At 43.0% G+C, this 23,216-nt stretch overlaps 1 protein-coding gene across 5 annotated transcripts in view; it reads left to right on the forward strand.

The window, feature by feature from the left end:
• The window catches only part of LOC108699894 (ras-specific guanine nucleotide-releasing factor RalGPS1), a 146,940-nt gene that overhangs the window by 21,694 nt on the left and 102,030 nt on the right, over positions 1–23,216 (forward strand). For all 5 annotated transcript variants that reach the window (XM_041574491.1, XM_018232560.2, XM_018232561.2 and 2 more), the window contains exons 2-5: positions 2,317–2,410; positions 4,143–4,269; positions 10,578–10,685; positions 12,315–12,365. In XM_041574491.1, the coding sequence (XP_041430425.1) occupies positions 4,150–4,269; positions 10,578–10,685; positions 12,315–12,365 (279 nt within the window). In that variant the 5' untranslated portion in view covers positions 2,317–2,410; positions 4,143–4,149. The remainder of the gene's footprint in view (positions 1–2,316; positions 2,411–4,142; positions 4,270–10,577; positions 10,686–12,314; positions 12,366–23,216) is intronic.

Consider the following 23,216-nt stretch of genomic DNA (forward strand, 5'->3'; position numbering starts at 1 on the left):
TGGCAAGGAGCTGCCAGTAAAATGGGCAGTATATTGCATAGATACACAGCAACAATGCCTACTCCCAGCATGCACAGCTATACACACACTGGGGCTCATTTATTAAAGCAGCGCAGCGCATAAGTGGACGCAAAAGGTTGTCTGCGCCATCACAAGCGTGATCGCTAATATATTTGCGTGATATTGCGCATAACACAGAGCTTTTGCGATGGTTTTGTTTATGCGCATTGCGCAAAAGATTGGGCATTTATGTCGCAAACGATGCCGTGGTTGTTAGGGGCGTGGCTGTGGGCGTGGCTACAATGCGCTTGCACTGCGGCCGTCGCAGATTTGCGTCTGTATATGTGCAAAACTGCACCCGGGCAACAGCACCACAATTTTTACGCCTGCCTCTTCGTGGCGTAATAGTAACGCTCTTCAAAATGCGCATTCCTGCCCAGCTGCGCTAGTATATTCAAGATGAACAACCCTTGTAAAGTGCATATTAACCACGCCTTCCACCCAACATGTTTATATTGACCAAGGTTTCTTTAAGGGTATCAGGTAGGCTAAACACCTTTGCAACCAAACAAATATTAGCACAGAAACAAATGCAGATGCGTCTAAGTGAACGCAATATGCGCAATATGTGACGCAACTAATTAAAGCAGCGCATTCATACATGAGCACAACTAATCCTTACCTTTGCGGTATCTTCCTGTGCGCACAATTTATTATAAGCACTGCGACAGCTGATACGCAGTTTCACACGTCGCACCTGTCTTGTGTCTACATTAGCGCACAAATCGCACTGTTAAGGTATCGTGCGCTACATTATTAAATACTCGCATGCGCTGGGCAAATGTCTGGCCACTGCGCTCTTTTTAGCGCTGCGCTGCGTTAATAAATGAGCCCCACTCTCTCTAGGTTTCCATTAACCCTTACATGACTACTGCAGGGACACTCGATGTGTAGCTCCCCCTCAAGCGGGCAGCACTCCTGTAGAGTAGGGGGTTGCAGGTCCTTACTGCTCGTCTCTACCTTAGGCCCATGGGGGTCTGCTCCCCCTAGTTAAGTTTCTGGAGGGTTTTCATGTTTTGGGTGAAGTTCCCCTTTAACATTCCTACATTTCTTTATGGACAGCACCCAGTAACCCAAACAGTTCTGCACTGGTTCTTAATCCATACAGATGATTTCAGTAGCAGCACATTCAGTAGCAGCACCGTCACACATCCACTTGGAGCAGCCGCCCGACACCCCAAAAATCTCATTCTGTAGGTGCATCTGCATTTCCGCAGGGCTCTAGTTACGGGGGGGGGGATTCTGTGGCAGTTTGTGCTATTGATCCGTTACTGATATTGATTGGCTTAATCAGCCCTTTAATCATTAGTCACCCCTTGTTTGCAGCTATTGTCTACCCCCCATATAGTTCCGTTCATGTGTCTAGCGGCTCTTTCCCAGGGGGCCCAGGGCCCCATACTGATGCCGCACAGGAAGTTGTAGGAAGTGGTGGTTACACAGACCAGTCACACAGGGATTGCTCTTTATTTATACAAGGAAGAGAATTCTGCACAATGACTTCCTGTAATAATAGGAGGCAACTCCCTGCCCCCTTGTATATAGTATAGATAGTATATTATATATATCTGTATATCAGTGCTGCATCTATCCAGGCCTGTGCAATGACACCCCCTGCTGGCAGCGGAGCAGTGTTACACTCTTTATTGATTGTGCAGCTCAGTACTAGTCACATAATGCTGCGAAGCTTTCAGTGTTGGGGGTAATTCTTATCATTTATTTATCGCTATCTCCATCTGCCGGGTTTTTAGGTTCTATCTGAGCACTAGGAGGCCCAATCCAACACTGCAAGTTATTAACCCAGTTCTTTCTGTAGGATCATTCAGACATGTAGAATGATCAAGTGACTGGGCCGATTAGTATTGGCACCCAGTGACCCAGTTCAACACCCTCCTGCACCCACAACCCCTCTCTTGTCCCATCAATTACTCACCACTATGTTGTAGTACTGCCAGAATTGTACCCCCACCCTCCCTAGCCACATGCCCATGCTGCCAACCCCCTAGTTATGGCCCTCTTTTCCACCCTGCAAAGCTTACAATCTAATTAAAGAGCATGAGACACACATTAGATAAGAAGATCAATGCCAAGTCCTTCTAATGGTCGTTAATGGACCAAATACATTTGTTTGCCTAATCAATACTTATTTTCCACCTACTGTTCTCTGTCTGACCCATTGTCACTCGGATCTGCAGTAACCAGTTCTAAACCAATTAGACTGGCATATTCCCTAGCACTTAACTTTGCCTTATTTTGCAGGGCGAATCAATGAGGCAATGTGAGCGGCACCCGGCTGGACCTCCTGAGCTTATGAATAAAAGACTTTGTGTTTCTTCACAAGAATCCAGAATGGGTGAGTGTTCTGATGTGTTCTGCCCGGTAACAGGAACCCACCAGCATGTCCAGCACCACAATGTACAGACTGGAATTGTAATTTATGGATAAATGGGCTGCTCATATCTGTGTGGCACTGACTGTGTTTCCTTACACCGCACAGTCGGAGGCTAGGGGTATTGAGATCACAAAGACAGCGAGTAAGTTTAGTGTTCTGCAATTGGCACTCACTGTACAGGTATGGAATCTAAGACTTGTGGTGTGTGGGACCTGGGGGTTCCCTGGATAAAGGGGTCCAAGAGTTTAGGGCAAGAGCAGTAAGTAGGGGTGTTGTTGGCACAGGCAGGGAAAGGCAACTGCAGCATGTAGTGCCCCCAGGAGAGCTTGTGAAATGTGCTGCAGAAAATCTCCCACAATTGCCAAAACGTGTAAAAATGTCATGTGACCCCCCCCCCCGAGAGAGCTGTTGGGTGTCCCCCACAGTGCGTCACAGTGTGTCTTGGCCCGGGCTGCCGTCTCTGTCACTTTCAGCTTTGCGAGGTTTCCTTATTTGCACTTCTATTCCAGATATGATTTCACGTCTTTATCCTACATAGTGCGCGCTGGGGCCTCACATCATCCTGGAACATAAACTCTCTTGCCCCAAGAATTGTCCCCATTTAGTAGCCTTGCGCTCTCCTTGCTGAGAGTAATGGAGCTGCCATGTGTTCTGCACCCGGGTTCCCTTTTGTTCCCCCCCCCCACGCTCCAACAAAATGCTGATTGTTCATTGGCTGCTAACTAGCGTCTCTGAATGGTATAGGGACTTTAGATTGTAAGCTCCATGGGAGAAGGGACTGATGTAAAATCTCTTTACAGTAATCTGAAATATATTCTATATGCTATATATTCATTTGATAATAATCACATATGCTCACTGTTAGCTGTCATTGGCCAGCCTGCTGATCACGCTGTTCTTCCACCAGTAGGTGGCACTGTTAATAAGCCAGACACAACCTCTCAATGTATAGCACCCTGGCATTATTATTATCTTTATTAACACATATTATACCATAAACTATATGGCAGCATATGTATTCCCCTGTACTAAGCACAATTCAGCAGGAGCAGCCCCCTAAGTTTTCTCATAGTCTGTACAGAGAGATCCCATAAAATTATGACAGCATAGGTATTCCCCTGTACTAAGCACAATTCAGCAGGAACAGCCCTAATTTGCTTATAGTCTTTACAGAGAGATCCCATTGACACTGTGAGGCACTCATTGTCCTTTAAAGCTTTTGTTAACAGACAGTTCTCACTCAGTGGGGGTTAATAACATGTTTACCCAAATCTCTAAATACCATTTGCATGACTCTCCCAGAATGAGTCAAAATGAGTTTCCAACCTGCCAGTTTTGCCAATAATAATTGGGTAATAGATCTGGTGCACAACAGCCTGCAATGTTTTCTTGTTTGTCTCCAGCTTTGGGGGTCTCTAAACATCCGGTGTCTGATATTGGGGGGGGGGGGGAGTTTTGTTTTGTTGAATTAAGTAACATATTGTGCAAGTATTTTCCTCTCTTGAACTCTCAGCTGGTTTGATATTGATAGAACACAGACATCTTGGCACTCCCCCTGCAGCCTTGTCAGTAACTCCCAGCTTATTGTGTGCCCAGAACATTCCTTTTCTGTATATTTCTATCTATGCATATGGGAGGAGGGAGCTGCCATATGACAGATCAGACTAACAAATCACTCTTTTCTCCTCCTCAGGTAATATATGTCTTCAAAGGCGCATCAGCAGCTGAGGCTGAGCAAATCTCCCAGGATCCCGTGGGGGAGCATGTATAAGAGGAATGGCCTAATGGCCAGTGTGACAGTCAGGGGTGCTACGCCAGAGGTGAGGGTGCTCTCGCCCCTGTTTGTGCAGTTACTGTGGGAAAATACTATGAGTAGCTGATTTTGGCCATCACATGCCCCTCTGATGCCAGGGAGTGGGGAAAACCCTTATGATGTATGAGCTGTGCTGCTCCCTTATCCTGACTCATTAGCAGGGTTTACTGATGAGCTTCGTAACCCCCCAAATTACTTGGGGTTCGGTCTAGGACTGGAAACTGCAGAAACGACAATAGGGACCTATGTAATTCAAAGGGGGTTATGCCCAACTCTAGGAATGTTGCACTACTGCTCATGGGAGTAGTTTTATCATTAAAGGGATAAAGGTCTTTGGTATTTTTCCCAGATAGCTCTGCTGGTTTCATATAGCAGGGATATTGCAGGGATTCCCTCATGCCAGGCTGTTTTTACCCACTGGGTGACCTTCATGGACCCAATTAGCATTAACCCCAATCTTGCTGCCCACAGGCCCTTGTATCACATGACCAATCCCAGAATCCTCACATTTGGCTCTAGCTCCTGTTACTGAAATGAGGAGGATTCCGGTCATTGTGGGTAGAAGTCAGGCCCGGACTGGCAATCTGTGGGTTCTGGCAAATGCCAGAGGGGCTGCTATAAGGTGCCATAGAAAGTCAGTATTTAGTGGGCTGGTGGGGGGCTGTTTGGGCCTCTATGTGGGCTGATTGGGCCTCTGTGTACCTGAAATGCCAGGGCCTATTTTAATTCTCAGTCCGGACCTGGTAGAAGTGATTATAAACAGAGCTCCTTGTGTTGTGTTGGCACAGAGCTGGCGTCGGGGTTGCCGCAACAATTTTGAGGTTTAATCCTTTTTTGATTAACATGTTCCACTGTTGGTTCTGTTCCCAAACACGCAGTCCATCGCTTGTGCCCAGACAGGTCCTGTATATTCAATTACAAATATCCATTGTTAGGCTTTAGTTGTCCTTAAAAGATTATACAGCATTCCCTGCCCTAGTGAGCTTACAGTCTAAGGTCCCTATAACATTCACCGGGAGGTTTTCTGATCCAGTGCCATGGGTGCTCATATGGACCGGCCAATGTGGCCACGTGATACATTAGAAGGCGAGGGTTAGAAGCCGGCATGGCCTGTGCTGGATTTCTTCTGGAGGCAGATGAAGCAAAGCGCTCTCTATCAGAAGGTGGGTGGCGGGTAAGATAAAAACAACGAGGGTGGGTTCCAAGTAAGGAGCCTTATAAATATTGAATAAGTACCCCCTCTTGTGAAATATAATTATAAGTTATACAGGTCATGGAACTCCGATGTGACTTCTAATATCCTCATATTTTGCAACGTGGGTTACTTTATTTATTTATTATAATACACAGGGCTCTGTACTAGGTCCCTTGCTTTTCAACTTGTTTATTAATGACCTGGAGGTGGGCATTGAAAGTACTGTTTCTATTTTTGCAGATGATACTAAATTGTGCAGAACTATAGGTTCCATGCAGGATGCTGCCACTTTGCAGAGTGATTTGTCTAAACTGGAAAACTGGGCAGTAAACTGGAAAATGATGTTCAATGTTGATAAATGCAAGGTTATGCACTGGCAAAAATAATATAAATGCAAGTTATACACTAAATGGCAGTGTGTTGGGAGTTTCCTTAAATGAGAAGGATCTAGGGGTTTTTGTAGATAACAAGTTGTCTAATTCTGGGCAGTGTCATTTTGTGGCTTCTAAAGCAAATAAAGTTCTGTCTTGCATAAAAAAGGTCTAACTCAAGGGATGAAAATATAATCATGCCTCTTTATAGGTCCCTGGTGAGGCCTCATCTGGAGTATGCAGTGCAGTTTTGGACTCCAGTCCTTAAGAGGGATATAAATGAGCTGGAGAGAGTGCAGCGACGTGCAACTAAATTGGTTGGAGGGATGGAAGAGTTAAATTATGAGGGGAGACTGTCAAGTTTGGGGTTGTTTTCTGGAAAAAAGGCGGTTGGGTGGGGACATGATTACACTTTACAAGTACATTAGAGGACATTATAGACAAATAGCAGGGGACCTTTTTACCCATAAAGTGGATCACCGCACCAGAGGCCACCCCTTTAAACTAGAAGAAAAGAACTTTCATTTGAAGCAACGTAGGGGGTTCTTCACAGTCAGGACAGTGAGGTTGTGGAATGCACTGCCGGGTGATGTTGTGATGCTGATTCAGTTAATGCCTTTAAGAATGGCTTGGATGATTTTTTGGACAGACATAATATCAAAGGCTATTGTGATACTAAACTCTATAGTTAGTATAGATATGGGTATATAGAATTTATGTGAAAGTAGGGAGGGGTGTGTGTATGGATGCTGGGTTTTCATTTGGAGGGGTTGAACTTGATGGACTTTGTCTTTTTTCAACCGAATTTAACTATGTAACTATGTAACAAGTTTCAGTGAGTCATGTAACAGAAATGACATCACTAAGCTCTGATTATAACCTATGACATCACTAAGCATTGTTTATAAGGATATAATTTACAGGATATTCAGAGCTCTTGTGTGTGTGTATATATATATATATATATATATATATATATATATATATATATATATATATATATATATATATATATATATATATATATATATATATGCATTCATTAGAGTGGGTCTGCTTGAGCCACAGCAACATAAGTTTTACTTTGCGCCTTACTCCTCCGACGTACTGAGTATTCTGGGATTAGCAGCTCTTATCATCTCCCCGGTCTTCATTTGCTTGACCTTGTTCCAGTTGGTGCCTTATGGTCAGAGGCAGAACTTGAGACCTGTGGGACCGTGATTCTATCCTAATGAACACCTTGTTCCCAGGGCTGCCATGAAAAGTCACAGGACTCCATAGAACAACTTTTTCTGGGCCCCCGCCCACCCCACTGGTGGCTAAGGCCCCCCCCTCCAAGTTAAAAAAACATGCTAAAGCTAAGAAATTGGTGCCAGGCTCTCTGAGAAGTTAAAAAAACACTGATACCAAGGCAAATTAAAAAAAAATGGTGCCCAGGGCCCCTACAAGTTTAAAAAAAGCATTGAGTAGATAAATCCGGGCTCAGAGGTAGAGGTTCGGCAAATCACACTGGACATGTGTCACATAGAACTGCTGCAACCAAGGAAACCTGCATGTTTAATGCAGAAGTGCAATGTTTCGTGGACCCCCACATTAAACGTTCAAGGTTTACCTTGCTTGCAGCAGTTCTGTGTGCCATTGGACTCCCTGTTTTCTGACCATAAGCCACCATAGTTCTATCTGATACCATAGACCCCCATTTTCAGAGCCTCCTTCAGGAATCATGGAGCCCCATGCAAGTAAGTTAGTAGGGCCCTGTCAACAAGTCAGTTCGGGCCTCAATGATAAAAAAAAATGACTCACATGCACACGGCCATGCCTATTGGTTCCCAGCATGGATCATTATCGTGTGACTTCTGAGTTCCGGGAATTCACAGCAGGGGAAAAAGTAAAAAAATGAATGACCCCCCCCCCCATGTGATAATTGTTCCTGTTGTGATGACTTGCTCACAGCCCTTTGTTCCAGTACAGATGTTGCACAAACGTTCCCAATTATTTATCCCAAACCTGGGATGTTGCCATTCTCCCCCCCAATCCATGCTACACATTCCAGCCGAGTGTTAGGCCGTATAGAGAAGCTTAACTTTGCCTTTAATCCCCCCCCCAGCGCCAATCCAATAACCATAATAAGGGGCTGTTGGGAATAGTTGTAGAGCAGAGCTGTAATACTCGGCCCTTTAGTAACAGTCTGGTTATAGGGACATTTGATTTCCAGGCTTCTCCCGCTGCCCCATCCACTCATTACTGTATTTCTGGAAAAACTATTTTTTTCCCTTTTATTGCCCTGAACCCCAATAACTTTGAAATTGCTGCGCCTTCTCTTTCATTTCCAACCCAAGAACCTCAGCATCTCCCCCCCCAAACCTCACTCATAGGGTGCTTAGTGGTGTTCCCGTTCCATCCCAGCACTTACACATAATTGTACAGGTTTTTACAAATGCCAAATGTGAATATTTTTATTTTATTTACACGATGATAGTTTTCAGCCGAAGAGAAGAAACCCTCTCTTTCCTATAAAAACTTCTTTTATGGGGTTTCGTTTTCTGTTTATGGAAATATCTATTGTCTGTTAAATGATATTTACAGGCATATATCATATGGCCGGCCATGGCTACTGTGTTTTTCCATCATCTGTAGGCTTTTGTTTATTGGGCTGTCTTTGTTTTTGTGGCAAGGAGGTGTTTCCATTGGGCTGGGAGAAAGGTATAAACTGTGAGCCTGATCCCCCAACATCAGTGGCCAACCTCACCAATGCTCTTGTGGCTGAATGGAAGCAACTCCCAGCGACAATGTTCCAACATCTACCATGCACTGATGTGAATAAGAGACTGGAATATGAATAGGAGAGGCCTGGATAGAAAGAGGAGGAATCAAAAAAAGCAATAACAGCAGGCATGATGGGAATTGTAGACTAATAACGACTCACTGACCAGTAATTTAACGTTTCAGGATCATATAGTATTTGGGGGGTTTGAGTTATTTAGCTTTTTGTTCAGCTGCTCTCCAATTTCAGCCATCTGGTTGCTAGGGTCCACATTCCCCTAGCAACTCTGCACTAATTTTAATATGAATAGGAGAGGCCTGAATAGAAAGATGAGGACTAAAAAGTAAAATAACGTAGCCTTTGTTTTTTGATGGGGTCAGTGACCCCCATTTAAAAGCTGGAAAGAGTCAGAAGAAGGCAGATAATTTATTTTCTAAAGTTTGTGAATTAAGACCAATTGAAAAGTTGCTTTGAATTGGCCATTCTATAACTTATTAAAAGTGACCTTGATGTGGATCCAGCCCTTTAAACAAGAATATATTCTCTGTCTGTTCTGCCCTGAGCTGCAGATTCAGACATCAAAAAAAAAAACCTCCTTGTCATAAAGAAAGATGAATAATGAATGTGTTATTGACCTGTAGAAAGTCACATCGCCCCGCGCACCCCAGTCTCCAACCTTCCAGCGACCACAGGACCAGAGCGCTTGCGCCATGCCCAGATACGGGGAGACGGAAACATTTACTGAAATAGATATTATTTTTTACATTTGGTCATAAACCTGTAAAATCCAATACAACTCCCTCCCCGCGGGCCCAGTGGTTGGAGCTCACATTAATTTAGCATGACTGTATAAACGGCTCCGTTTACATTCCTGGCCACGTCGGGCCAAAAAGGCAGTTTAATAGTGTTGACCTGCGGGTTTATCCAGTGCACAAAATGTAAATTCCAGTAAATCCCAGGCCTTTTCCAGACGTCGACATGTTTGGGAAGCGAGTGCCAATCAAACCGAATAAATAAAGGAGGGGGGATAAAAGTGATTTATTTCATATAAACGGCTGTGTGTTCCCCCGGGGGTTGTATGCGCCGCAAGGTTACGGATAAACCACTTCTATAGGCTGTAGGTGTGAAAATAAAAAGGTGTCTATTGATTGGCCTATTACTTTTGCATAATTACTGCGGCCCGCTCTCAAAGGGATTCTATTTTATAGGCAGATGTATTTATACTTATTCTGAAATATTATATACAAGGCCAGTTGGAACACAACCTGGGATTTATCCTTCCCAGATGCTGACCTTTTAGTTTCTACCGCTGACAAAATGCCAAATCCTTAAAGAGGACCTGTCACCCAAAAAAAAATATTCAAAATCCTATTTTATCACATCAGTCAAGCAAAATGAACTTTAATTACACTATATAAATTATTTGAATCTTGTTTCCTTCAGTCTGGGAATTCATAATTATAACAAGCAGGCAGCAGCCATTTTGTGGACACTGTTATTGGGGCAAGCCTTGCATCATCTCAGGATCTTGTTTGTGCACCAGAATGGGGACCCGATGTCCACCCCCATGCCCTGGTTACACAATTAAATGGTGAAGAGAACTGGGGGAATGTGTGGAGAGCAGTGACATAAGGAAGTGCTGAATGGAAAGTGAAAGTAACTGTCTGCCCCGCCTCTATGCCTAGTCATAGATGAGGTGCAGACCATATTTGATTGACAGCTGAGATTTTCAAATGTGCGTACTACAGCTATGAACGCTTTAATAAAAAATAGAAATTGGATTTCATGTTTAATTTGAAAAGAACTTTTATTATTCAGATTTTTGTGTCTGGGTGACAGTCCACTTTAAGTTACTGATGCAGGTGACTTCTCCTGGTGCTTCTCTGCTCCATTCTGTGGCTTGAGACACCTCCTACATCAGTGTAAAACTGCTGCAGCCATGACAACTAAAAATAAAAGTAATACAATTATTATTTTTTTTTTAGGGCAGCAGTAGTTCAGACTCTATGGATGGACCGAGTTCGGACTATGCCAGTAAAAGTTATGATGCCGTGGTGTTTGACGTGTTGAAAGTGACTCCTGAGGAGTTTGCTGTAAGTACAAGTCGTCCATGGAACGTCCTCATTTGGTTGTTGCTTACCAGCAGCAGCACTGTGGGGCTCATTTTTACATTGGATATATTTGTACCTGAGCAGTAACCCATGGCAACCAATCTTTCAATCGCTGATTGGTTACTGCCCATGTGCTAATTTGCCAAGTGTTTATAGCAAGCCCTCGTGGCAGTGAGTTGGCACTTGCTGTAACATTACCATCTCAACTTTGGGCTAAGTTGTGTTAGGGATAGCATGCCCCATCAACTATGTTGGCCCCATACTACTAAGTTAGAAGTGTCCTTCGCCAGGGGGCTAAAATTATTGGCCCAGTCGTCACCTAGGCCCCCTCCTTGTGTTACAGCCCAGGGCTGCCATCAGAAATCGCCACCCCTCCCTTACCCATCAGTATGAAGGCCACTCAAGACACGAGTTAAAACTTTAAGTGCCCATCTACAAGTTAAAAAAAAGAACTTTGTTGCCCAGGGCCCCCCTACAAGTTTTGATGGTCCGGGCCTCCTACAAATTAAAGAAAAAACATTAGTGGCCAGGGCCCCTACAAGTTATTAAAATATAACATTTGGCCAGGGCAGGGCCCCTACAAGTTAATAAAAAAAACATTTGGCCAGGGCAGGGCCCCTACAAGTTATTAAAAAAGAAAACATTTGGCCAGGGCAGGGCCCCTACAAGTTAATAAAAAAAACATTTGGCCAGGGCAGGGCCCCTACAAGTTATTAAAAAAGAAAACATTTGGCCAGGGCAGGGCCCCTACAAGTTATTAAAAGTTTCCTGTCTTCTGATTCGCCAGTGAAATGTAAGTCCCGGTAAAGGTTCAAACTTCAGCTATCCAATCACCATGCGGCTTTACCGAGACTTACACTTCACGGCGAATCAGAGCACAGGAAGCAAGTTGCAGTCATCGCAGCTCCAGCCCGCCCTCCCTTCTGAAATCTGCAGCTGACTGATGACAGGGGCCGGCTCTGCAAGTTAGTGCAGCATGGCCAGGCCCCCCTTAACTCCCCAAATCATCCGGGCCCAGGACAGTAGTCTCCCCTGTCCCCCCCCCTGATGGTGGCAGTGTTACAGCCTGAAATTGCTCCGTAAAGGGGAACTGATCACTCCATAGCAATAACAATACAATTGTAGTCTTACAGAGCATTTGTTTTTAGATGGGGTCAGTGACTCCCGTTTGAAAGCTGGAAAGAGTCAGAAGAAAAAGCCAAATAATTAAAAAACTAGAAGAAAGAAAAAATGAAGGTCAACTGAAAAGTTGCTTAGAAATGTATAACATGCTAAAAGTTAACTTAAAGGTTGGAAACTTGGAATGTAGATTAAAACATTCACCTTGGCTTAAAGGGATACTGTATCTTTTAATATGAAGCAGACACAGCGATTGGCATGGGGCTGCATATCCAGCATTTAACAGCTTCTGTGAAGGAGACAAATCATTCCCTGCAGATGTCTGTAAGTCCTGCTTGACTGAGGAACATCTGCCCAATGCTTGGGACAGTCCCTTCTAATGCCTGTCTCTGGGGATTGGAAAGCCCCCTGTTCTGCTCCTGCTGGGGCTTTGCACATATACTGGGGGCTAGTTTTTTCCTACTGATCTTGTTTCCCCTTTCTCTTTTGCAGAGTCAGATTACACTGATGGATGTGCCAGTGTTCAAAGAGATCCTTCCAGAGGTGGGTATCCGTCATTCCTTCTCTCGTTTCCTGACCATGCCCCAGTTGTCTCCCCACGGCTGCCCGGCCAACCATTTTCCTTTATTGTTATTACATGGAACATAACCCGGCGTGTATCCTGACAATTGCACACGATGGAACATATGAGCGTTTGGGAAGGGGAAAGTGGGTTTCTTGTTTTAACGGCAGTCTGTAATTTGCCTGTTCACAAGTTCTGCCATTCTCGAGTTTGTTTTCCTATTTGGTCACTTGGAGAAGCCCCCGCAGTAGCCAAGTCTAGCAGCTCGGCTATTTTCCTCTGTGTAAACAGTGAGCAGGAACACACACAGAGCTCCCTCCATAGCAATGGAGACTCTCTTTCCCAGCATTCTCTCTGCTCTTGTGTCTGAAAAAGCACTTTTCTTAAAAATGGTTTAAAGAGCAGAGAGCTAATGCTGTGTTACCAGAACCCCAGGGGAAAACTAAAAGCACAAGGCCATATTATTGTCAAGGATAAGGAAGGTCAGTTTATGCCTGTGCCTTTTATACCACCTCCATGTAAACAAACCTTTTTGCCTCTTGCCAGGTAGAATGGGCCTCCTTGCCCCAACAATCCGCTCCATGCCGCTTAACTGTGCTCATTCACTTAAGGGGATATACCTGGTTTTATACAGTGTGTATTATACATGTGTATTTATAGGAGGTGCTATATGGCCAGAGACAGAGGGCCCGTTCTACTGTTTTTAATTAAATATGGAATTTAAGAGCATAATGGAGCCCATAATTATATGTGCCTCATTCACAGTTCAATTGACTGTAACAAACTCGTGCAGATTAAGATCCAAGTTTATGAAGAGAGCTGTATCATTAAGCACATGAGAGACTGAGAACCGACAGGCATTCCCTCCTCTAAAGGGACAAATCTATATATAATGGCAAAGCATCCATTTTTGTACATTTTTGAAGACCATGGCCTAGGCTGAAAGGAACTTTCTGGAGCCATATGGTCCTTAAACTGCCCATTGAAATTCTAAATTAAAGGTGAACTGTAGTGGTTAAAACATCAGTGGCGGAGCAGGTTAAAAGGGGGGGGCATCGCTAGTGCAACGAGCGCAATAGCGGAGCTGATTTTCTGGGTTAAAATCAAGAAATTCAGCTCTTAAAGTTATAAAAGGCAGCTTTTTGCTGCTCCTTGTAACTGGCTGCTTGCTACTGCATGAGGCAAGGTTCTCCACCGTATTGGGAGGGAGGTGCCATATTGATTCCCTAAGACAGTACAGTATGAGGGTATAGCTTATTTTGTGTCCAGAACATTCCTTCTTTGTATGTTTGTATTTGTACATATGGGAGAGAGATGGCATGTTGATTCCCTTAGACAGTACAGTATGAGGGTATAGCTTATTGTGTGCCCAGAAAATTCCTTCTCTTTATCAAAAAGCAGTTAATGGGATAAAAGAGAGCAGTATGTACCTGTATCAGAGAGATATTGGCCGTTATCCAGAGGAAGTAAGTGTGTAACCGTATCCTTATTCAGGAAACTTTTAAGAAAACATTTCTTCTTTGAAGGGACGTATATTGGAGTTCCGAGGAAGGCATTTATTTTATTATCAGATGCAGCATGTGAGATATGACATGGCGTAGGGAGGCCAGGGGTATAAAGTGGAAATGAGATCTGTCAGCAGCTGCAGTGAGTATGGGGCGATGACAAACGGACAGATTGGCTTTGGCAAACCAGCAGAGAGAAGTACTCTATGTAGTCAGTTACAAAGGCCTGTCTTGAACAATTGACCCAGAGAATTGTAGCCATTGGAGCAAGGGAAGGGAAATGTGCCAGCCAGAAAGTGTCTTTGGTTACAATTTTAAACCTTTAAAACCCAGTTTATGTCCAGCCTGCCCAATGCTGCCCTTCTGTCAAGTTGAAAATTCAGGGCAATAGGAATTTAAGGAGACGGAATCGTATTTCCTTTGCTCGAGCGCCAGCTTTATGCTTCGTTTGCCGACAGATTTCATTGTAACTATCGTTAATAAAGTGTAGAAATAACCACTCATGGGCAGAATTATTGCAGCCGAGTCATATCAATATTATGAGACTTTATATTCCAGATAAGCGCACGAGCAGGAGAGGCACCCCTAACCTTTTATAATGTGACAGAAAATGAACGGAGGTGTTAAAAAGTTTGTAAAGTAGTTCAATTGGCCTGCTGCATGGTTTTGACCAGAAAAGGGTTTTTGAGAGTAGGAGAGACTGTGTCACTTAAATGGGCCCAATTCATGTAAAGTAAAATCTGATTACCTCCTTTCCACTCAAATATAATATTGACTGTCTGCCCAAAATATCCTGACATGCCATCTAAGGTGGAACACTCCAAACTAATTATAGGGATTGTGGGGTTTCTATGGTAAACAAACCAAACCTCACCATGTGCAATGCTAAGCTTTGGCCGGAGTTGGGTAAAGACGTTGCAATTGGACTCCATCGCTCCGTGGGGAGATAAGTGGCATCTTAACATCTACCAGTGTTATAGAAAAGTCTGGGTTGGCAAATGCCAGGAAAACACTACCTGCCTAAATGAATAATTCCAATGGTAGAGAGGTGGAGGAGAAATAATGGACTGGGGCTCTTTTTTAGGTTTGAGCCCCTGGTTCCAGTGAAACCTTAAGGCTACTGGGTACAATGACATCCATGACAATTTCGTGGTTCCTACTTTGTGGTACAGACTTTTCTGTTTCAGCACAATAATGCTCCCCATTGCACAGAGCCAGGTCTGTACAGTATGGGTTTTCTGAGATGGGAAGAACCTCAACTCAAAGCCCTCAACCCAACTGGACACCTGTGTGATAAACTGGAACCCTGACTGTGAGCCTGATCCCCAACATCAGCACCCGACCTCTCTAGGAACTCACAGCAACAATGTTCCAACATCTAATAGGAACCTTTCCAGAAGCAACGGGGCAGTTATAGCAGCAAAAGCTCCTTGGTGTGGAGATGAGGTGTAGGAGAAGCAGGGGTCCTTATAGTTTTTGTTATATATTGTAGAAGCAGAATGCCACACAATCCAATTTAGTATCTCCAATTAAATTTTTTTATCCTTTTGTAGGATGTACAAAGACTGCCTTCACAATAAATAACCTGTAGCTCTGCTGATGGGAACATTTTCTTTCTTCCATTCTCTGTGAATGTCCGTCATCTTGGCACCTGCATTTTCCTTGAGTTACAAAACTTGTAAGATGATGATTAATACCAAGAAACATCATTAAGAACAAGTTTTTTTTTGGGGAATTGGTGTTGGGTAAAATATTATAATTCCTTGGCATTTCAAGAAGGAAAATAAAATAGTTGATCTCCGTCCCAACGGAATTCATTAATATCATATATAGGGCTGACTTTGCTAGGAACTATGGAAAATGGCTATGATGTCCAGATGTGGAAAAAGATTGTTTGTTCTTAAGGAATAAAAAAAGGAGACTGCAAGGGAGGCAGGTGGTTGCAGTGGCACAAAGTGGCAGTGTGGTTGAACAATCTGGGTCAGAAAATGTTTGATCTGTTTGGCCCTCAGAGGTTCCAATGGTGAAAGCTGAGGATGGAAATGGTACAGACAGTAAAGGGAAAGCTTGGCAAGGCTGTAGGAAAGCGAATGTTAGCCAACATGGTCTCTGTTCAGCGCTGATTAGAGCCAATGACTAATTTTATCATTGCCCCGTCTAGTTTTCATCCAGGATCTGTGTCTCTGCGTGATTGCATTCAGCTCTGGGGGAATTGTGTGAGTATTGCGTTACTCGGTGAGCAAAGCTCAGTAACCTCACACAGCTTCCCCGCTGTCCCACCAGATCATATTCAACTGTTTGCTGCTGCCTGGTTCTCTCTGTATAATCATAGCAGCACAGGAGATATTATAGTTTAGCATTCTCCTTCTTAGGGTGGTACACGCTCCCATTCGGGGAGATTAGTCGCCCAGTGACAAATCTCCTCTTCTTTACAAGGAAACTTTGGGCGACTTCAGAAAGCTGAAGCAATCCAAGTGCCATCCCGCCTGCGATTTACGTTCTAGCGGACGGGAAGGCATTTCGGGGAGATTAGTCGTCCGAAGAAGAGGAGATTTGTTGCTGGGCAACTAATCTCCATGAATTGCCACATGTGCCCAGGGCCGCCATTATAAATCACTTGTACAAAAAAATTTCTGGGCCCTGCCCGCCCCAGCCCCCGAGCCCCCCCCACAAGTTATAAAAAGCTATTGATGGTCAGGGCCCCTTATAAGTTAAAAAAAAACCTGTGGCTCCAGGGACCCCAATAAAAGTTTTTTTTTTTGTTTTTTAAAAATTGGTGGTCAGAGCCCCCCTATAAGTTAAAAAAAAATTCTGACCAGGGCCCCCTATAAGTTAAAAAAAAAAATTGGCACCAGGGCCCCCATACAAGTTGAAAAAAAAATTGGGGCCCCAGAGAATATTTTAAAAAAAATCATTGGCGCCAGGGCACCCTCACAAGTTCCAAAAAAAATTGGGGGCCCCAAAGAATATTTTTTTTAAAAAAAACATTGGTGGCAGGGGCCTATAGAGTATTAAAATTCTACACTGGTGGCCAGGGGATTAAAAAAATTAAAAAAACACACATTGGTGTTTAGTAGAATTGAACTCGTGGCTTCAAGACTTCAACTTTGCCTTCTTTCATGAATTCAGGTCTTTTCGCCACAGGACTTAAATTTCGGTTGTTTTCGTAGCTTCAGGACTTCAATTCCGCCTGTTTTTGTGACTTCGGGTATTTTCACAGCTTCAGGACTTCGGCTGTTCGGGACTTCAGGAGAGGTGATGCGGCATGGCTTCGGCGCTGTCAAGGGAGGCCCCAGCTATTTCGGTACCCCTTGTGCCCCCCTGATGGCGGCCCTGCGTTTGCCACCACCCTTAGAAGCAATGATTGAGAGATTCTTCACTTCATTTTAAGTAGGCCTACCAGAAGCCAATCAACTGAAAAAAGATGCTTTTAAATCAAGTGTTTTGAACATATGAACCTTTGTGATATGAGCTGTGGGTCCTGTTAACTAAGGTGCCACACACATAGAGATCCGTTCATTATGCGATTTCGCCAAATGATTGGATCTCTCCCCAATATGCCCACCTTGAGATGGGCGATATGGGGCTGATCCGATCGTGGGCCCTAGGGCCCAACGATCGGATCATAGAGGCGGGCGTATCGCAGGACTGCATCAATGAACAGATGCGGTCTGTGATCTGATGGGAATTTTTCCCCTACCCAATCGACATCTGTCCGACTCTCGGCCAGATATCAATCAGGGAGGGCCCCACAAACGGACCAATAAGCTGCCGACTCGGTCTGTAGGCAGCTTTTATCGGCCCAATATGGCCACCTTTACTCTGTGTGGTTATAATAAGGAAACGTCAATATATCATGGATAAGGGTGTAAGAGCGGTTCTCACCAACTTGTGGCTCCATTTCCACTCTGCAGCCAGTGGACTTTCCAATAAGTTAGTAGCTGGTGCAGAGATACAACATAGTTGGCCTTACATACCATTGAGGCAGTTTAACGGAACACGTGCATGCCGTATCCTAATTATTGTAACCTGAAACTCTAGTCAAATGCACAGAGGACTGTCTCCTCAATTAGCCCACCGCTTTTATTACAGTGATCTGTTGCTATTGGCCTGTTTTTCCTGGGAGTGGTATGGTAAGTTAAGTGTTTCATTATCATTGGATATAGTTGGGGTATGGTATGAGAATTTGTATGTTAAAGCAATCTACAAAGATCCTTTTTTATAGGTTTAAAGTTGATGTTTTTTGTTCAGAGAGATTCCACCTTATCTGTGGACACCTTTTGTAGCAGTGTGTGTGTTAAGCTTTGTACCACCTGATGTGTTTAAGTGCCTACCACAATCTGCCTTACCCTGATAGAGGATACTAATAAAAGGAGTAGGTCTCATCATCTTGACAGAATTTTCTGCACTGCCAAAGAGTCCAGTCGTCTTCAGATCTTAGTGGAACCTTGGTTCTAAGCCTGATATAATTGGTTTTACCAGAGACTTGGGAAAGTTCCCGACATTACAGCTTGTTGAGGTACATTACTAGACAGTCTCTTGAAATGCCATTAAGGAAAGAAGAGGGACCATAGATACATCTGCCTCATAAGGTTGCCATTCTATTCCTGAAAATGTTGTTTTTTTCTTTCCGTTATAAAAAACATTGATTTAGGACTAATCCCTATTCGCTTTTTCTCTTGGGTGTATAAGTAGACCTATGCAAATAAGTTCTTGCCCCAATCTTTCTTCTTGGTTTTTAGTAACTTCCTACAAACTTTGCACCTGCCCAGAAACAAGGCTTGGTGGTGGAAACAGCAGATAGATATTGTGTGCTCAAGCCATCTATGTCTGCATGTTAGCGTCTAAATGATTTCATCCACAATGTGGAGTAGCATTGGGTAAGCACAAGAGAGACTGGACATCGCTGAGACAAATGTAAGGAATTGCTTCTTAGTCTGCTTCAACCAACTCTAAATTGCAAAGCATGAAAAGGGTCTTTGACGGAAGATGGACCAGTCTAGGTCATAAAACCAGCTGAGTTACGAGAACATGAAAATGTTCTCAGTTATAAAGTACTTTTCCGAGACCTAAACCACCGCGACGAGACCTCTGTTTCACATACTCAGCCGCTGGATGGTTTCTTGCTCTGTGAAAGTCATTTTAATTTGACAGTTTTATAAGAGCCACTTTATTAATGCTTGTGGCCAAGTGGTTTTAATAAGAGCTCAGTGAAGCGCATATTAGTACGTGTGTCGAAATCACACAAGACCCGGTCTTGTTTCTTGTCTACGTGGGCACAATGATGACATTATAACTGTAGGACTTGGAAATCAAGCCTGGAGTAATCCTTTCTTAACAGCTAAGTCTTGTACTGTAGATGATCTGGAAACCCAACGTGCATATGTGTGATGTCAAAAATAAATGTTGTAATGGGGGGGATGGCTTTCCCAATATCATATGAATAATAATACATTTTAATAAGTTAACATTAAATAAGAATGTTTAATAAAGTTAAAATACATTTTAATACAATTTTAATTAAGATATTTTAATAGATACAGTTTTAATAAATTAAGTCAGATCCTATTAGAAATAAAAATGTTTTGTCTAATTGGGTCTGAATTATTTAATAAACAATTTGATTTTAGCTAGAATTCAGCTTTTTTTATCTAAAAATCTACTTTTAAAATCTGTGTTTCTTTAAGCAATTTTATCTTTTAGAAAATGTGATTGAAGCAATTTTAGCTTTTCCACACAAATAAACACAGTCATGAATATTTCTGATTCAAGTTTTCCTAAAGGCCACGATTCGACGGGACTTTCGGCCAGATATCGATCAGGAAAGCCCGTCGGATGGCCCCACACATGGGCCAATAAAGGTGCCCATACACTGAGAGATCCGCTCTTTTGGCGATGTCGTCAAACGAGCGGATCTCTCCCCGATATCCCCACCTTGAGGTGGGCAATATCGGGCTGATCCGATCGTGGGCCCTAGTCTCGATCGGTGAAGCCTGTCGGGGGGACCCATACACGGGCCAATAAGCTGCCGACACGGTCTGTCTGCAGCTTTTATCGGCCCGTGTATGGCCAACTTAAGCTGCCGACTCTAATAAAAGCTGCCGACAGACCGATGAGGCCATCCGACGGGCTTTCCTGATCAATATCTGGTCGAAAGTCTTGTTGAATCATGTCTGCATGTATGCGGTCCCGCAATCCGACTGCCCGTTCTCCTGCATTATGATCCGACCGTTGGGCAATGTTGGCATATCGGGCAAAGATCCACTCGTTTGGCGACATCGCCAAATGAGCAGAGCTCTACGTCTATGGCCACCTTAACTCTAATTTATGAAATGTGTTGATCCAAGCAAATCTCAAATTCTAGTGACAAAATTCAGCAACTAAAACCTGAATAGTTTCTATAGAAGTCAATAAGAGGCGTGCTTTCAACATTCAAGCTGTTTTCAAATTTATTTTTTTTTAAAAGTAATTTTTTCAGAAAATGGGAATAATAATAGTGGGATTTTCAAGTTAGTAATTTTTTTTATTTTTTTAAGATTCACGATTATTTCTAAGTATACTATGTGCCAGTTTAGGAAAACCTGAACTGTACAATTCAAACTTCATTTATTTACATTTTTTCCACTATTGAGTCTTAGAATATACTTGAAAGAATAGATTTCTCAAAATCTAGTTATCTGCTTCATGTAAGCACAACTTGATGAATGGTTTCGGTAAGGATCAGGAAGTTTCAAACTGACATTTAGTCGGTGGCATTTGCAAGGCTGCAACTCCGACTTTTAAAACTGAAATTTGAATGGTAAATGAGAAGTTGATTTTGGAACGCCCATTAAAAATCCATCTGATTTGGTTATGTAATAAAAAAAGGTCCTCTGGGAAGGAGAGAAACTCAGAGAGGATTAGGTGATTGATAGGAGACTGGCATATGAAACATATACTTTCCCCCTCCACGTCTCCTCTAAGATGTTGAAGGCGTAAATCGTTCCTTAACGCCAGCGGTCTAGTGGAGGTCTGATGTAAGTATCTCTATGAACTTTGGATGGACATGAGTTGTCAAAAAAAAAACTCACATTCCGCAGAGGACACGTAACGCTTGGAGCTCTCTCAATAGCCTTGACTACACTGTGGTGTTACCCTTTGTTTCTCTTTTGCAGCTCGTAAAAGGCTCACAGTGAAGTCAATGTACCCTGGCCTCTCCTGGCTGGAGATTAGGGGCAATACAGAATATTAAACAGCAACAACCTCTTCTTTAATGGTTGATTGGAGAGATAAGAAGCTGTACAGAGATATGTCTTATATATCTAATATATAAGACATATCTCTGTACAGGCTATGAGCAAACATAGGGGGCTGTACCTGCCCACTTAGTATTTGCCTTCCTTTGGACCTTTTCACCTCTGTGCCAGTGCCCATAAAAACAAACCTGTCAACTGATATTTGATCACGAGCAATGCTTTTTATTTAATATGTTCAGTATGTTTATCCTTAATTCTTTTTAAATCATCCTCTTTGAAGGCTATGCGTGAAGCTATGCGCTGTGATTGAATTGCATTTCAGGGTGCTGTGCCAAAATTAGGCAGAAAGCTTGTGCATTGCTCCACATCTAAGCATACGTATTATATGTCAGGCATTCCCAGGAAACAGGGTGAGGGGTAACCCCTTCTGTGCCACTGAGATTTGGACCAAGGCATACAGGCTATACAGACAAAGCCCTTAAGTGTAGGAAAGGCATTCACAAAGGACCAGTTAAGGCCTAATCAATATCTTTATTAAAGTAATGCTGCTCAGTAACACCTTACCCCTTCTTTTTGTATGTTGAATTTATCATCTCACTCTACCAATAAGATTCTCCAGCCTGCCCAATATCCAAAAGAACACCAATTGAAATAATTAGGGAGGACCAAGATTTGGTCAATGGGGGGCCTCATTGCCAGAAGCTGTGTGCCTGGTATGGTTCTGCTACTTAGCATAAGCCTGGAGGCTTTGTTGAGTACATGGTGCACCAGGCTAAGCCAGCTAAAAGTCCATTTAAATATGTAGATTGATTCTTTGTGATATGGGTCATTATTGGATACTTACTCCAAGTCTAAGGTAATTGTTTATTAAATTGGCCATAAGATGCCAGTACCTGCCATACTGTTTCTGAGTGTGTATTGGAGACTGGGATGGAATATTATTTGTAAGACCCTACTTGACCATCAGCAATGCCTCGTGCATGTCTGATTTAACAGACTTCATGAAAACCCTCAAATTTCAAATATTTGGGGCCTCCTAAAGTACCACATTATAAATCTGTAGGTTGACTGCCTTAATATCCTGTTTATACGTTGGATGTATTTATTGGGCATGTATGCAATCTCCTGCTTATTAATTCAGCTCCATTACCGCACTGCCTTATTGGCTGTAGTACAGCATGATGAATTCATGGCACTTAAGGCTAAGTTATTACAGCTGCCATACAGGATATACACCATTAAATCTCACGGTGTAAACAAACGCTTAACAAAATATATAACATTTTGATTGCTAAACCAATGGCATCAATATATCTGAGCCCTTCATATAATCCAAACAGGGCCCTTCCACCTCAATTGCTATGTGTCACAGAGCGGAGCTCAGAGCTGTGGGAATTTGGATCTCTGTTGCGTTAAGTTCTTCATTGATTCCACAATCTTTTTCTCATCTGTTAGAAATTTTATTTTCAGATATTTTTGAGAAATCCTAGAAGGTGAGTAATATAGCTGAAGGATGCCTTTGCCAATGGACCTGGCAGACTTTGTGAGATTGAGTATGCTGACCATCTGTGGAAGAAATGATTAGATAGGGATAATAAAATAGCCCCTGTGCTGCTCAGAATTTTTTCCATTAAGCCAATGCGTTCCTGCTCTATGTGATATTAAAGTGTCAACTGCTGAATGTAGTTTTTTTATGAAGGCCATTATAAGCCTGTAGTTTCCACAGTATTGTTTCTATGGTTTATTCATGACTAGAAGGATAAAGATACCTCCATAATGAAAATAGAGATGAACCTGGACAGTTGTAGGAAACAGACCCTAGAGAAAATATGTGTTTTATTCTTTAGCTTTCTTGATGTCTGCTTTGGGTGGCCCTTTGGCTATGTATCGATTACAGGATGTTATGCCATGTGTAAGTTTGAGATTCGAGTTATCCTTGACGAACCTTTGTTACTTAATCAGTATGTTTGTTTTATGGTTTCTCTGTTTCTTATATGAAGCAGCTGTGTTCCAGGGTAGGATCCATTTTGGTTGCTCCTCAATAGTTGAGTCAAGCCAAAGGATGCCCAGAGCAGCAAACAAGAAGGTGTCC

The sequence above is a fragment of the Xenopus laevis genome, chromosome 8S, assembly GCF_017654675.1.
Source record: "Xenopus laevis strain J_2021 chromosome 8S, Xenopus_laevis_v10.1, whole genome shotgun sequence".
NCBI classification, from domain to species: domain Eukaryota; kingdom Metazoa; phylum Chordata; class Amphibia; order Anura; family Pipidae; genus Xenopus; species Xenopus laevis.